A 13579-nucleotide genomic window follows, 5' to 3' on the forward strand; every position below is an offset into this window, starting at 1 on the left:
GGGTGCCCGCTGCAGGGGGGGATGTTGGGGGGCGGGGACAGGACACAGGGGGTGTCTGTGCAGAGAGAGTCGGGGACGGAGGGAGAGAGCAGCGGGGCACCCAGAGAATGTGGGGGGACACGGGGGTGTCCGGGGGGCTGAGGGAGCCCTGCAGTGCCCGGGGTCTCGGGGGGCAGGGGGATGCTCCAGGAGCTGGGGTGCAGTGCAGTGACAGGGGGGGTGGCCAGGCGGTCAGACGGAGCAGGGCAGCGCACCGGGCACCTGGGCTCGCTACGGGGTGCCCAGGGAGTGTGGGGGGACAGTGGGGTGCCCGGGGGTGCAGAGGAGCGGTAGGGTGCTCACAGGACACGCAGGAGCTCGGGGTGCCCAGGGGAGCAGTGGGGTGCCTTGCAGCCATCCCGCTCGGCTGTGGCGGTGCCGCTGTGCCCAGGGGCTCGGGGACAAGGGGTGGCTGTGCTGGGACAGCTGAGGGGGCCCGGAGCTCTGGGGGGGCTGCACCTGGCCACAGAGGCGGTGCCGGGGCTGCCCCGCACGCTCGTCCCTCCGCGTGTGGCCCGCCAGCACGGGGCAGCCCCGGCCGTGGCACCGGGGGAGCGGCGGGACACCGGGCCCGTGCGGGGACAGTGCCACCGGGGCGGGCCGCGGGTGCCGCAGGGTGCCCGGTGCCGGGGGTGCCGGTACCGGCGGCTGCCCGGCTCTGCGGTTGCCGTGAGTCAGCACACGGCGTGCGGGAGAGATCCCTGATCCGGCCCCGCTCCCGCCAGGCAGCCGGTGAGCCCGGGCCCGAGCGGGCAGTGCGGCTGGTGACACTGCTGGTGACACGGCCGGTGGCACGGCGGGACCATGCAGGCGGAGGCCAGAGGGGAATTCTGCAGCCGGGACCAGCGCCCTGGTGGGTGGGGGCGTGGGGCGGGCGGGGGCCGTGCTCCTTACGGCGACACGGCACAGTGTCACCCGCCGGGGCCGGGCACGGCGCGGGCCGGGGCGGCGGGAGCGGGCAGAGCGGGCTGCCCCCGTGTCCGCCGCGGGGGGATCTGCTCTGCTCTGGAGCGGGATGAAGAGCCCATTTCCCGGCCCCAGGAGCGCCTGATGTCCCCTGCGGGGTCAGGATGTGGCAGAGGCAGTGTCGGGGCTGCTGTCCCGCTGGTGTCCTGCCCGCGTCCCGCAGCTCCGCGTGCCAGCAGTAGGAACTTCCCTTTCTCTGGGGGTTGGGGGTCTCTGTCCCTGCCCCGCTGTCACCACCCTGGTGGGAGGGGGGCGATGCCCATCCCTGAGCCTGTCACCCGGTAACTCAGTGGTGGCATGGGTTGGTGGTGCCAGGGCACGGGGGACAGGGTGCTGTGTCCCCCCGCGCTGCCCTGGGCACACAGGGCCTCCTGCCACCCCCGGTGCCCGCTCAGCCCCGAGACACGGCTGTGCCCCCGCTGTGTGCCACAACCACGGGCTGTGCCACCACCGTGTGCCCCGGGCTGTGCCGCCACCGTGGCCGTGTGCCGCGGCCGCCTTGTCCCTCCTGCTCCTCGCGGGGACAGTCCCAGCACAATCCGCCCTTGTCCGGCCCCGGCACAGCCTGCGCTTTGTCTCGCCGACACAAAGGGGCTGCGCGGGGCGGGGGGCGCGGGGCGGGGGGCGGGGGCTGCCTGCTTCCGACACGAGGGTCTCGGGCAGCTCTGCCGCCCCCCGCTCCTCCCCGGGGGTCCTGCTGTCCCCGGCCCCTTGCTGGGCACCCCGCTAGCTCTGGGGGCCCCAAGAGGAGCTGCCCTCGCTGACGCCGAAGGTGCTGATGTGGCAGAGCTTGGCAAGGAGCCCCTGGTCCCGGAGCGCCCCGCAGGGACCCCCACCCACGGGCCGGCCCAGGAGACCCCCCGAGTCCCCGCGGAGGAGCAGGGTGGCATCCCCATCCCCAGCGCCGGTCTGCTGCAGGTCACCGAGCGCCGACGTGAGTGAGGCCCTGGGCTGGGGTCCCTGCCAGCTCCTGCCATCCCTGCCTGTGCCTGAGGTCTCCTGCTTTGTCCCTGGGATGTCTGCCTGCCCACAGCATCACCTGCCTGTCCCCAGCACCTCGGATCCGTTCCGGGGTTTCCTGCCTGTCCCCGAGCGTCCTCAGCCGGCCCTCGGGGTCTCCTGCCTGTCCCCAGTCTTCTGCCATCCCCCGGGCTCTCCTTCCTGTCCCTGGGGTCCCCTGGCACCCCTAGAGTCCCCTGCTAGCCCCCAGCCAGTCATGATCCCCCCGCCCCAAGCCCCTCATGCCCCCAGCTCCGTGCTCCCCAAGCAGCAGACCCCCGGCTCCCCCAGCGGGGCCAGCGGTGGGTCCCCAGCCGTGGCCGGTGCCCGCAGAGCCCCTGAGCAGCGTGTCTTCGCTGGAGGTGCACTTCGACCTGCTGGACCTCACCGAGCTGACGGATATGTCGGACCAGGAGCTGGCTGAGGTTTTCGCCGATTCCGACGAGGAGAACGTGGCCGCAGAGACGCCCGGCGGTGAGCGGGGGTCCGGGGCCGCCGGGGCCGGTCTGTCCGGCCGTGCCGGTGCGCCGCTGACCGCCCGTGCGTCCCGCAGGGCTGCAGCCGCCGCCGCCGCCGCGGGCCGGGTACCTGCGCTCGCCCTCCTGGACCCGCGCGCGGGAGCAGGGCCGGGACAAGAAACACCTGAGTGACCCCGAGCTGCCTCCGGGACCCCCGGGACCCCCGGACGCCTTCCTGCCCGCCGAGCGCCCGCGGGAGCCGTAGGGACAGAGCCCACCGCGGGACACCGGGACACGCCGGCGCTGGTCCCGTCGGTACCGATGGAGCCCGTCCCCGGGCGCAGGACTCCCGTTAGCCCGCCCGGAGGGCAGAGGCGGCCCCAGCCGCGCGGCGGGGACGTACCGGGCTGCCCTCAGCCGGTGGCCCGCGGCCCCGGGGGGAAACCGGGCCGGTCCCGCCGGCCCCCGGGAGCGGCACGGCCTTGGCTGCCGGGAGCGGCGGATGGGGCAGGACCGGACGGGTCGCACGGCTCAGCGCGGCCCGACGGAGCGCGGCCGATGCCGGTGCCGGTGCCCGCCCGGTTCTGATGTAGCAGTGCTGTGATCCGGTAAAACCGACCGACCGACCCACCGCCGGCCTCTGCCCGTCTGCGCCGCCGCGCTGGGGAGCGGGAGGAGTTGGGGGCACGGAACACCTCGGGAGCAGCAGGAAGGGGGGTGCCCGGCCGTACCGGGTACCGGGGCAGCGGCCACTCTCGATGGGCGGGAGACCGGCGGTGACTGCGGCACATCCCCGACCACGTCGCGCAGCGCAATTCCGTCCCGCGGGCGGCGCTGGCCCGCGGAGCGGCCCGGGGCCGGGTCGGTGCCGGTGCTCGCCCCCGGCAGCCCCAGCCTCGGCGGGAGCTCCCGGGCTGCCGCCCCCGGGCATTCGCACATCCTGCCCGTGCCCCGGTGCCCCCCGCCGCCGCCCGAAGCAGGGACACGAGTGCTGGGTTGCGCAAAGAGGCTCCTTAATGCTACAGGAAACACCGGGAGAAGGGGAGGCAGCGGCTCCACACCGCACCCGGTCCAGCCCCGGGAGGATCCCGCAGCATCCCCCCGGAGCTCGGCCCCGGTAACGGTGGTGCCGCGGACTGGGGAGGGAGCAGAGTCCGGTACTGTGTGTGGCAGGGACTCGGTCCCATGGCGGTGCCAGGGCTGAGCCCTCCTGCCAGCAGCTGTCACTGCAGGGCCGCGCAGCAGCAGCCCTGGCCCGCAGCCCGGTTCCAGGCAGGGACGGCAGGAGCCGCTGTGGGGCCTTTACCGGATCCCAGCTAACCCGATCCCGGCCCTCCGGTGAGGCTCTCCATGCTCCCGGGAAGGGCTGGTCTCCAGCAGTGATTCCCTCCCGGCAGTGCTGCCACGTCCATGAGCAGAGCATCCCGGAGCCGGGGCCACCCCAGTCCCCAAACCCCCACTGGGCTGATTGTGTCCATCCCAGGGCCCTGTGGTGGGTGGGGGGCAGCCTTGGGCCTGAGACCCCACAGTGGGGCCAGACCCCCCTCAGGGCTCTGCCTCCGTGCCGGAGTCCTGGAACAGGGATTGCTTCCGCAGGCTCAGCCGGGCGCAGCGCGGGCAGGTGGTGGAGTTGTCGTAGTAGCAGTCCCTGGAGAGGGAGGGGGACAGTGTTGGGTCACTCCCTGCCACCCCCCCGTCCCCACCTCCCGCCCCAGCGTGCCGGTACCTGTGGAAGACGGCAGAGCAGTCGGCGCAGACCGAGGTGTGGCTGTCGAAGGGGAAGAGCACATCGCCCTCCCGGCACAGCTCACAGACGAAGCCCTTGGCCTGGCATCGCTGGGGGAGCAGGCAGAAGGTGACACTGGTGACCCTGCCAGCACTCCACTGGCCCCACGGGGGTCTCCCCACGGCTCTGCCCCCAGCATGGGCTCACCTCGCAGTCCAGCTTGATGTGCTTGGCAAAGAGCGTGTGGATCTCGGTGAGCGAGCAGCCGAGGCGCCCGGCCTCGATGTCGATCAGGTCCTGCAGCGAGTACATCTCGTCGTTCTCCACAAAGTGCTGCCGGTCCTGCAGCTGTGGGGGAGTGTGTGTCAGTGCCACCTCTGTGTGACTGCCACCTCTGTGTGACTGTCACCGCCGTGTGACCGCCAGGCCACGCCTGGCCCTGGCCCCCAGCCCGACCTGCAGCAGCAGCCGCGCCTCCATCGCCTCCTTGCAGGTGATGAAGTAGGGCTTCATCAGCAGGATGTCCTGGCGCAGCTTCTGCAGGGGACACCACGGCAGGGGTGGGAATGGGGACAGGAATGGGTGTAGGGCAGGGATCCCAAGGACAGGGCAAACAGCAGTGGCAGGGGCAGGATGGGGACAGGGCAAGGATGAGATGGAAACAGTGTGAGAACAGGAAAGGATGGGGATTGAGACAGGAATGGGATGGACATACAGCAGTGGGGACAGAGGTGGGGACAGGAATAGGACCATAGGGAAAAGGGCAATGGTAGGGGCAGGATGAGGGTGAGGATGGGGACAGGAGCATGACAAGAAAAAGACCAGACTGAGTCAAGTTCATCCCTGTTAAAGTCTGGGCACCCTCTGCCCCAAACCCCCCACCCCACCTTGCTTCCTCTCTGTGGGACCCCGTGGGTGCCACTGGGGTCCCCCCACCTCCTGCTCACTGCCCAGGCCCTCTGAGGTGTCCCCTGTCCTTGTGGGGTGTCCTCCCAGACCCAGCACTCACCCGGATCTCCACCAGCTCCTCCACGTAGTTGAAGAGCAGTGGGTTGATCTCCCGCAGCTTCAGCACCGGCCGTGACACCATCAGTGCCAGGTACCTCATGCTGCACCGTGACACCTGCCCAACACCGCCAGGGCCACCGTCAGCACCCGCCAGCCCTGCTGCCACCACCCACGGACCCATCACAGGGACCCATCACAGGGACACGGCCCTGGGGACACGGCCCGGGGGACATGGCTTCCCCTCAAGTGATCTCTGCCCAGTGACCCCCATGACCAGGGACGTGGCCCCCATGCCCAGGGGTGTGGTCCCCCAGGTGACATCTACACAAGGCCACGGTCCCCAGGGACATGCAAGATCAGGGATGAGATCCCCCAAGTGACCTCTACCAAGGGACATGCCCCCCAGGGACCCCCATGACAAAGGACAGCTCCCAAGTCACCTCTACCCAGGGATGCACTTCCCAGGGACCCCCACGAACAAGGACATGGCCCCCCAGATGGCCTCCACTCAGGGCCAGTGTCCCAAGGGTCTCCTGTGACACCCAGGGTGCCCCCAGCCCACGCCAGGGGCACCTTGCGGGGCTCGAAGTCCCAGTTGTGGATGGCACGGGCGGGCACCACGGCCAGGTCGTTCCAGTGGCAGCTGGAGCAGTAGTAGAGGCCGGTGTAGTCGCACTGCCGGGCCTCGCTGGGCACCCCCCCTGTGGTGGCACAGGGCTGGCACGGGGCTGGCACGGGCACCGCCCTGCTCTCTGCTCAGCCCACACCCTGTGCGTGCCCCCAGGACACCCAGCAACACCTGGGGACACGGCAGGGCCCCAGTGTCACCTTCCCCAGATCCCCATGACTCCCAGCCCCCATAGCCCACACTGTCAGCTCCTGCCAGCCCCACACACCTCCCAGCCCTCAGCCCCTCAGCCCCAGCAGCTCCCCCAGCCTCAGAGAGCCCCCCAAGGGAGCCCAGCCCCAGAGGCTCCCTCAGCCCCCTCATCCTCACCACCCCTCAGTCCCACAGAGCTTCATGAGCCCCCCAGCCCTACACCCCAACCCCACAGAGCCCTCAGCTCATCCCAGCCCCACAGAGCCCCCAGCTATGAGCTCCCCCCAGCCCCCCCAGCCCTGGTTTCCCCAAGCCCCACAGAGCCCCATGACCCAGAGCCCTCCCATGCCCTGCTCCCCCAGCCCCCCAGCAGCAGGGGCTCACGCAGGGAGATGGGGGCCCGGCACTCGGCGCAGCGGTAGTCCTGGCTGTCCAGCCCGCTCTCGGGGCAGATGCTGAGCTGGTACTCGGCCTGGTGGCTGACCTGGGCCCGCACGCACGGCCGGCTCACCAGCGGCAGGCACTTGCTGTGGCAGCGGTAGTAGCAGCCTGGGGGGCGCAGCTGGGGGTCAGGGTGGGCATGGGGCAGACGGGGACGTGCAGGGGGTGTGCCAGACCCACCTGTGCAGGTGTACCAGGTCTGGATGAGCCCCCAGATGATGGTGCTGCACTTGTCACACATCTGCTTGACGCTCTTACTCTTCTCCTTGTAGAAACGATGCTCCAGCACCACCCGGATGTTGGGCTCATCCTCACCAGGGTCCTGCAGGGGGAAAGGGGGGGTCACAGAACTAAAGAATTAGGGAATGGCTTGGGTTGAACCTTAAAGGTCCTCCCCTGCCGTGGGTGGGACACCTTCCACCATCCCAGGCTGCTCCAATGCCGGTCCAGCCTTCCAGAGATGGGTGTCAGCACGGACCCCCAGCCACAGAGACCCCCTGGGCCCCAGCCCCAGCCTCAGCCCCACCTTCAGCTCCTGCAGCTTGAGGCGGAGGTGGATGAGCCGGACCACGGCGTCCTTCTGTCGCTCGGAGTGCTCGGGCAGCGCCAGGATCACCCGCTTGCACTCCTCGATGGCCCGGCGCAGCTGCGGCACGTCCGACGCCAGGATCAGCCCCTGCCAGCACCACCGCAGGAGCAGGAGGGTGAGCTGAGCCCCCCGCGTCCCCCCCAGCCCCACAACGCCCTCCCCACTCACCACGGGCCGGGAGAAGTGGTCCTCGGCCAGCCCCAGGTCCAGGGCGCCCTCGGGGTCCCCTGGGGTGGGATCCGGCTGCTGGGCTGCAAAGGGGTCTCATGGGGGGCTGGACCACCCCGGAACAGGGGCTGGGGCTGGCTGCCCACCCCAGTGTGGGCAGGGGGGGCGGTGGGGGAAGCAGCACCCACCTGGGGCAGGGGAGGCTCCGTCGGGGCGCTCCGGCTGCTCGGGGCTCTTGTTGAAGGGGTTCAGGTGGGCCTGGCGGAAGCGGGCCAGCCGCTCATCCGACGCCATCGCCACCGTCCTGCTGGCCAGAGGACACCGCCTGAGTCAGCCCAGCACGGGCACCGGCACCACCACCGGCACCCCGTCACAGGCACCGGCACAATCACCCCATCCCAGGCACCAATGGCACCTCGGCAGCACCGGCACTGTCACCAACAGCCTGTCACGGCACTGATGTCCCAGCACCGGCACTGACACGCCGGCACCACCCCCCTGGCACTGCCACCTCAGCACCGCCACCTCCCCAGCAGCAGCAACACCCCGGTACACCCACCGGGGGTACCGGCACCGGCACCGGCACCCCTACAGCAACGCTGAAACCCCGGCACGGGCACTGACACCCCCACACCGACACCCGGGTACACCCACAGAAACCCCAGCACTGCCACCGACACACCGACACCGGCACCGGCAGTGACACCGACACACCGACACACCGCCACCGGCACAAACACCGGCACCGGCATTCTGTCACAAGCACCACCACCCCAGCACCGCCCCCGTCCCCGACACCTCGGTGCTGGCACCATACCCCGTCGCCGTCTCCGTTCCCGTTCCCGTCTCGGTCCCCGCGGACAGACGCGTCTCTCCGCCTCCCACGCCCGTGCCCCCGCCCTGCCCCGCCGCCACCGCCCGCTTCGGCCCACGGTCACCACGTACCGGCACCGTCCACGCATCCCAGCCCCCCGAGGGCCTCGCAGCCCCTCCTGTCACCCCGACAGCCCCCGGCCCCAGAACCCCCAGCCCTACCATACCTTGTCCCTACAGCCCCCATCCCCACAACCCACAGCCTCCATCCTCACTGTCTCCACCCCTACAGACCCCACCCCTACAGCCTTCATCCCCAGTGTCCCCATCCCCACAGCCCCTTGTTCCTACAGCCCACAGCCCTGCCGGTCAATGGTCTCCAAAACCGGGGGCTCAGGTCCAGGGGTGTGCTGAGTCCTCCACAGCTGGGCACACACCCAGCCCTGGGGAACACCCTGGGGTCTGTGCTACCACCTCAGATTGGGGAACAAAGGGCCAGCTGTGTCCTGCCACACCCCCCCAGCATGGAGAAGGGTGACAGTGGGGACAAAGGCACAGCCTGCCTGGGGCAGCTGGATCTGAGGGTGGGGCGCAGTGCATGGGGGCTTCCCAAACACCTCCTCTGGCTGGGAATGGCTGGGGGAGCTGAACAGTGTGGGTGTCCCCTGTCCCCCCTACCCAGCAGGCACAGACAGGCAGTACCTGGACAGCAATAAATTTATTAAGTATTCAAAAAAAATAATAAGACACAAACCAGTAAAAAACGAAAAGGGGGGAGGTAGGAAGGGGGGGCGAGGGGCCGAGCCGGCTCAGGGGGGAATGGGGTCAGGAGACACTGAGGGGACGGCGGGGGGAGCAGCACCTGGGGCTGCAGCAGCGCGAAGCCGGGGGGCCGCGGGCAGTGCTGGGCGCGGCGGGCGTCACTTGGCGCCCTGCGCCTCCGACTCCTCCTCGTCGTCCTCGTACATCTCGCCCTCCTCCTCGGCCGTGGCGTCCTGGTACTGCTGGTACTCGGACACCAGGTCATTCATGTTGCTCTCGGCCTCGGTGAACTCCATCTCGTCCATGCCCTCGCCCGTGTACCAGTGCAGGAAGGCCTTGCGCCGGAACATGGCCGTGAACTGCTCCGAGATCCTCTTGAAGAGCTCCTGGATGGCCGTGCTGTTCCCGATGAAGGTGGAGGACATCTTCAGCCCCCGCGGCGGGATGTCGCACACGGCCACCTTGACGTTGTTGGGGATCCACTCCACAAAGTAGGAGCTGTTCTTGCTCTGGATGGCCAACATCTGCTCATCCACCTCCTTCATGGACATGCGGCCACGGAAGACAGTGGCCACGGTGAGGTAGCGGCCGTGGCGGGGGTCGCAGGCGGCCATCATGTTCTTGGCATCAAACATCTGCTGGGTGAGCTCGGGCACGGTGAGGGCGCGGTACTGCTGGCTGCCGCGCGCCGTCAGCGGCGCGAAGCCGGGCATGAAGAAGTGCAGCCGCGGGAAGGGCACCATGTTGACGGCCAGCTTGCGCAGGTCGGCGTTGAGCTGGCCCGGGAAGCGCAGGGAGGTGGTGACGCCGCTCATGGTGGCCGACACCAGGTGGTTGAGGTCGCCGTAGGTGGGGGTGGCCAGCTTGAGGGTGCGGAAGCAGATGTCGTAGAGCGCCTCGTTGTCGATGCAGTAGGTCTCGTCCGTGTTCTCCACCAGCTGGTGCACGGACAGCGTGGCGTTGTAGGGCTCCACCACCGTGTCGGACACCTTGGGGGACGGCACCACGCTGAAGGTGTTCATGATGCGGTCGGGGTACTCCTCGCGCACCTTGCTGATCAGCAGCGTGCCCATGCCCGAGCCGGTGCCGCCGCCCAGGGAATGGGTCAGCTGGAAGCCCTGCAGGCAGTCGCAGTTCTCGCACTCCTTCCGCACCACATCCAGCACCGAGTCCACCAGCTCGGCCCCCTCTGTGTAGTGCCCCTTGGCCCAGTTGTTCCCGGCACCGCTCTGCCCTGGGAAAAGAAAAGAGGATCCGATGGCCGCTGGCCCCCACGCCCACGGCCCGAGGGGAGCGGGGAGAGGATCGGGGCTGGGACCAGCCGCTGCCGCCGGCAGCACCGGGGAGATCTGACGCCGGGGCGGGGTGGGAAGCAGGAACCGCAGAGGTTTGGCGGCGAGCCGGCAGCGCCGGGCCCCGCGGCGCGGGAGGGGTGTGCCCGCCGAGTGCCCCGGGGATGGCGACTGGCCGGGCGGGTCCGAGGATGCTGGGGCTGGGGAAACATCGGGGCACGGTGCACCCCTCCCTCCCTCCCTCCCTCCCTCCCAGGGGACCTACCGAAGATGAAGTTGTCAGGGCGGAAGAGGTGGCCGAAGGCACCCGAGCGCACGCTGTCCATCGTCCCCGGCTCCAGGTCCACCAGGATGGCGCGAGGCACGTACTTGTGAGCTGAGAGAGACCCCATGACGGGAGGGGACCTGCTGCCGCCCCCCCATCCCGACCCAGGGGTGCTCCCTCCACCCTGCAGGGTTCTATGGGGCTGGGTACACAGGTTGTGTTCCCTCCCTAAATCCCAGATGTGGTGTGGGTGCATGTCTCGTGCCCCCCAAACAATGGGGGTCACATGGGGTGGGTGCACATGTCTGCCCCATTCCCCGTGGGCTGGGGGGATGTTGGTGTTTTGTCCCTCCCACACCACAGGATGCTACAGGGCCAGTGCAGGTGTCCCTCTCTCCACAAACCCCAAGGTCCCGTGGGACTGGGTGCATGTGTGGTGTCCCCCTCACACCACAGTGTCCCATGGGGTGGGACATGTGTCATGCCCCCACCCACCTACAGGGTCCCATGAACTTGGAGGAACATGTGCCCCCTGCCCCCCCACAGTGCAGGGTCTCAGGGGGTGGGTGCACATGTCTGCCCTCCCTGGGCCAACAGGGCTGGGGTGCAGGTGTTGTGTGTGACCCCTCCCAAATCGCAGGGTCCCATGGAACTGGGCGTGCACGATTTCCCCCTGCCCCAAACGAAATGGGGGTGCACGTGCCTGCCCACCCCACACCTCCATGGGGTGGGTCTGTCTATGTGCCCCCCTCCCCATCCCAGCAGACCCAGCTCCTCCTGCACTGGGGGGGTCAGACTGGGGCCCCACCCCAGCCCAGGGCGGGGGTGCCAGGCTGCCGTGCCAGGGAGGTGCCGAGGGGGGGTCGCTTACAAGAGGCCTCATTGTAGTAGACGCTGATGCGCTCAAGCTGCAGGTCCGAGTCCCCCACGTAGTTGCCGCTGGGGTCGATGCCGTGCTCGTCGCTGATCACCTCCCAGAACTGGGGAGGACGGGGAGCTCAGCAGGGTGGGAGGCATTGGAACACCCCCAGGCCCCCGGGCGAGGCACGGGGCACCGGGATCCTCCCATCCCTAGGCAGGGCTGGGTGGGGCAAGAGGCACTGGGATACCCCAAACACTGAAATCCCCAGACAGGGAGAGGCGAGGGGCACCGGGACTCCCCAAACGGCTGGGCAGGTCCCAGCGGGGCGGCGGGCACCGGGATCCCTCAAAATCCCGAGCAGGGCGGGGGGTATCAGGACTCCTCAAACCCCGGGACAGGGCTCAGCGGGGCGGGGGCAGGGGGATCCCCCAGACACCCAAAATCCCGAGCAGGGCGGGGGGCGCCGGGACCCCCGGCGGGCGGGCCGGCCCCGCCCGCGGCCACGCCCCGCCGCGGCGGAGCGGGGACACCGGCACCCGCGGGGGGCACGGCCGGGGGGGCGCCCCCGGCACCCACGGGGAGCGGGGACACCCCGGGAGCCGTGCGGGTGCCATGGGACCACCCGGCGGCGGCGGGAGCATCCCGGGGCGGCGGCGGCGGCGGCGGCGGCAGGGCGGGGGGACACACAGGGGACACCCTTCCCAACCGCGTCCTGGAACGGGGAGGGGTAGGGACAGGGTACGGGAGGGCCACCTTGGGGGTCCCGGTCGCCCGTCGCCCCCGCGGGACCGGGGACAGTGCCGGTGCCGGTGCCGAGGTGGGCGGCGGCGGGCGCGGCCCGAGAACAAAGGCGACGGTGATGGGCCCTTTGTCCGGGGGCGGCCGGGACCACCCCGCGCGCAGGGTCCAGCCTCCCGCCGCCCAGCCGGTCCTTCCCGGTTCCCGCCGGGAGCAAGTGACCCTTGACCGAGCGGCGGGACCGGGAGGGACCTCTCCCCTCGGGGCTCCCCGGGGCCGCCCGATGCCAGTCACAGCATCACTGCAAAGAGCCTTTATTGGGAACCGCGAGTCCCTCGCCCGGACCGGGCACCCCGCGGCTCGTCCTGTCCATCCGTCAGTCCGTCCATCCGTCCATTTCAGGGCGGGGGTGGCCGTGCCGGTACCGTGTCCCCCTGCCTACCAGGAGCACGTCACCACCTCCCGCAGCGTCCGCCGGAGCTCCTGGCTCCGGAAGGCGTAGATGAGGGGGTCAATCACCGAGTTACAGATGATGAGGATGAGGAAGAGGTTGAAATAGCTGAAGAAGCAGGTGCAGAAAGGGTTGGTGGGACAGGTGACGATGAGGATGAGGTGGAAGAAGAAGGGCCCCCAGCAGATAAAGAAGACGCCCAGGAGGATGGTGAGGGTGACGGCGCCCTTCAGGCTGCCACCACGGTGGGCAGTGGGTGGCTTCTGCTGGCTGGAGATGCTGTGGAGGTGGTGGCGGGCGAGGGCGAACATGTGGATGTAGAGCACCAGCATGAGGACCAGCATGAAGAGGAAGAAGCCGATGAGGCAGAGGAGGACGGTGTTGCTGCGGTAGTAGGTGATCAAGACGGCGCTGGAGACGGTGCTGGCCAGCCAGACGCTGGCCATGGTGACCACGGCGCGCTGCAGGGTCATGATGCTGTGGTAGCGCAGCGCGTAGAAGATGGTGATGTAGCGGTCAACGGCGATGACCCCCAGGAAGGAGAGGGACGAGACCACGGAGCTGCAGATGAGCGTGTCGATGACGCTGTCCATGTGGCGGACGATGCTGGGGCGCATCACCAGCACCCCGTGCTCCAGCAGCAGCATGAAGAGCATCTCCGCCAGGTTGCTGATGCTCACCAGCATGTCCGACACCGCCAGGCAGCAGATGAAGTAGTAGGTGGGCGAGTGCAGGTTCCTGTTCTTCAGGATGGCTGCCACCACCAGCAGGTTCTCCACCAGGCTCACCAGCCCCAGCGCCAGGAACAGCTCGTTGGGAATGTCCAGCCCCTGGCACCAGCCACCACCGGCCCCGACCGTGGTGTTGCTGTGGTTGCCCTCGCTGGCATTCGAGGGCTCGCGCAGCAGACGCAGGGGGGCCAGCGTCGACATGACCCCCTCCTCAGCCCCGGGGCCCCCCGTGGCACCCGCACAGCCCCCGAGCCCCCGTTGTGCCCCGCCAGTTCTCCCGCGGCGCCCGGCGGCGAGGCCGAGGGGATGCCGAGGAATTGGGGACGGGAGGCCTGGGATGTGCCGGGGGTGTCGTGTGCCCGCCGGGACCCTCCGGTGTGGCGGCCGCTCTCCGTGCCAGCGCTGCCCGGCGTCCCACGCCCGCCGGCCCAGGGTGCTGGGGAAGAAAGGG

General features: G+C 69.6%; 3 protein-coding genes across 9 annotated transcripts in view; 1 reads left to right on the forward strand and 2 right to left on the reverse strand.

Annotated features, from left to right (window-relative positions):
• The window catches only part of DBNDD1 (dysbindin domain containing 1), a 3381-nt gene extending 310 nt beyond the window's left edge, over window positions 1-3071 (forward strand). Inside the window, exons 2-5 of one of the 2 annotated variants that reach the window (XM_041484457.1) lie at window positions 765-892; window positions 1793-1939; window positions 2338-2478; window positions 2558-3071. In XM_041484457.1, coding sequence (XP_041340391.1) covers window positions 844-892; window positions 1793-1939; window positions 2338-2478; window positions 2558-2727 — 507 coding nt within the window. In that variant the 5' untranslated portion in view covers window positions 765-843 and the 3' untranslated portion in view covers window positions 2728-3071. The remainder of the gene's footprint in view (window positions 1-764; window positions 893-1792; window positions 1940-2337; window positions 2479-2557) is intronic. The other variant, XM_041484467.1, reaches the window with a different exon arrangement.
• Window positions 3072-3464: 393 nt separating this feature from the next.
• On the reverse strand, window positions 3465-8208 carry DEF8 (differentially expressed in FDCP 8 homolog). 6 transcript variants are annotated; one of them, XM_041484662.1, is made up of 12 exons: window positions 8160-8203; window positions 7403-7518; window positions 7215-7297; window positions 6984-7133; window positions 6638-6779; window positions 6401-6565; window positions 5770-5897; window positions 5198-5311; window positions 4645-4725; window positions 4396-4536; window positions 4189-4298; window positions 3465-4110 (listed from the first exon to the last, which is right to left on the reverse strand). In XM_041484662.1, exons 1-12 carry the CDS (start codon window positions 8174-8176, stop codon window positions 4008-4010), a joined length of 1350 nt encoding a protein of 449 aa, XP_041340596.1. In that variant the 5' UTR covers window positions 8177-8203; the 3' UTR covers window positions 3465-4007. The 6 variants fall into 6 exon arrangements, with proteins under 6 accessions (XP_041340596.1, XP_041340604.1, XP_041340587.1 ...); XM_041484670.1 differs by having other exon boundaries at window positions 6984-7103; window positions 7403-7521; window positions 8160-8178; XM_041484653.1 differs by having other exon boundaries at window positions 7403-7521; window positions 8160-8177.
• Window positions 8209-8833: 625 nt separating this feature from the next.
• On the reverse strand, window positions 8834-13329 carry TUBB3 (tubulin beta 3 class III). Its single transcript, XM_041483897.1, has 5 exons — window positions 12389-13329; window positions 11896-11920; window positions 11218-11326; window positions 10347-10457; window positions 8834-10023 (listed from the first exon to the last, which is right to left on the reverse strand). The coding sequence occupies exons 1-5, from the start codon at window positions 13327-13329 to the stop codon at window positions 8948-8950; spliced, it is 2262 nt and encodes a 753-aa protein (XP_041339831.1). The 3' UTR covers window positions 8834-8947.
• Window positions 13330-13579: the final 250 nt, after the last annotated feature.

The sequence above is a fragment of the Pyrgilauda ruficollis genome, unplaced genomic scaffold, assembly GCF_017590135.1.
Source record: "Pyrgilauda ruficollis isolate IOZ18807 unplaced genomic scaffold, ASM1759013v1 scaffold117, whole genome shotgun sequence".
NCBI lineage: Eukaryota > Metazoa > Chordata > Aves > Passeriformes > Passeridae > Pyrgilauda > Pyrgilauda ruficollis.

Excerpts from the sequence above, each read along its gene's own strand:
- DEF8 (XM_041484643.1), bottom strand. Across the intron at positions 7,134-7,214 it reads ACCACTTCTCCCGGCCCGTG|GGGCTGATCCTGGCGTCGGA; the intron begins GTGAGTGGGGAG and ends TGGTGCTGGCAG. Across the intron at positions 6,780-6,983 it reads TCAAGCTGCAGGAGCTGAAG|GACCCTGGTGAGGATGAGCC; the intron begins GTGGGGCTGAGG and ends TTCCCCCTGCAG.
- TUBB3 (XM_041483897.1), bottom strand. The coding sequence starts at position 13,329 with ATGTCGACGCTGGCCCCCCTGCGTCTGCTGCGCGAGCCCTCGAATGCC. Across the intron at positions 11,327-11,895 it reads GGTTGGGAAGGGTGTCCCCT|TTCTGGGAGGTGATCAGCGA; the intron begins GTGTGTCCCCCC and ends CGTCCTCCCCAG. Across the intron at positions 10,458-11,217 it reads CTACTACAATGAGGCCTCTT|CTCACAAGTACGTGCCTCGC; the intron begins GTAAGCGACCCC and ends GGTCTCTCTCAG.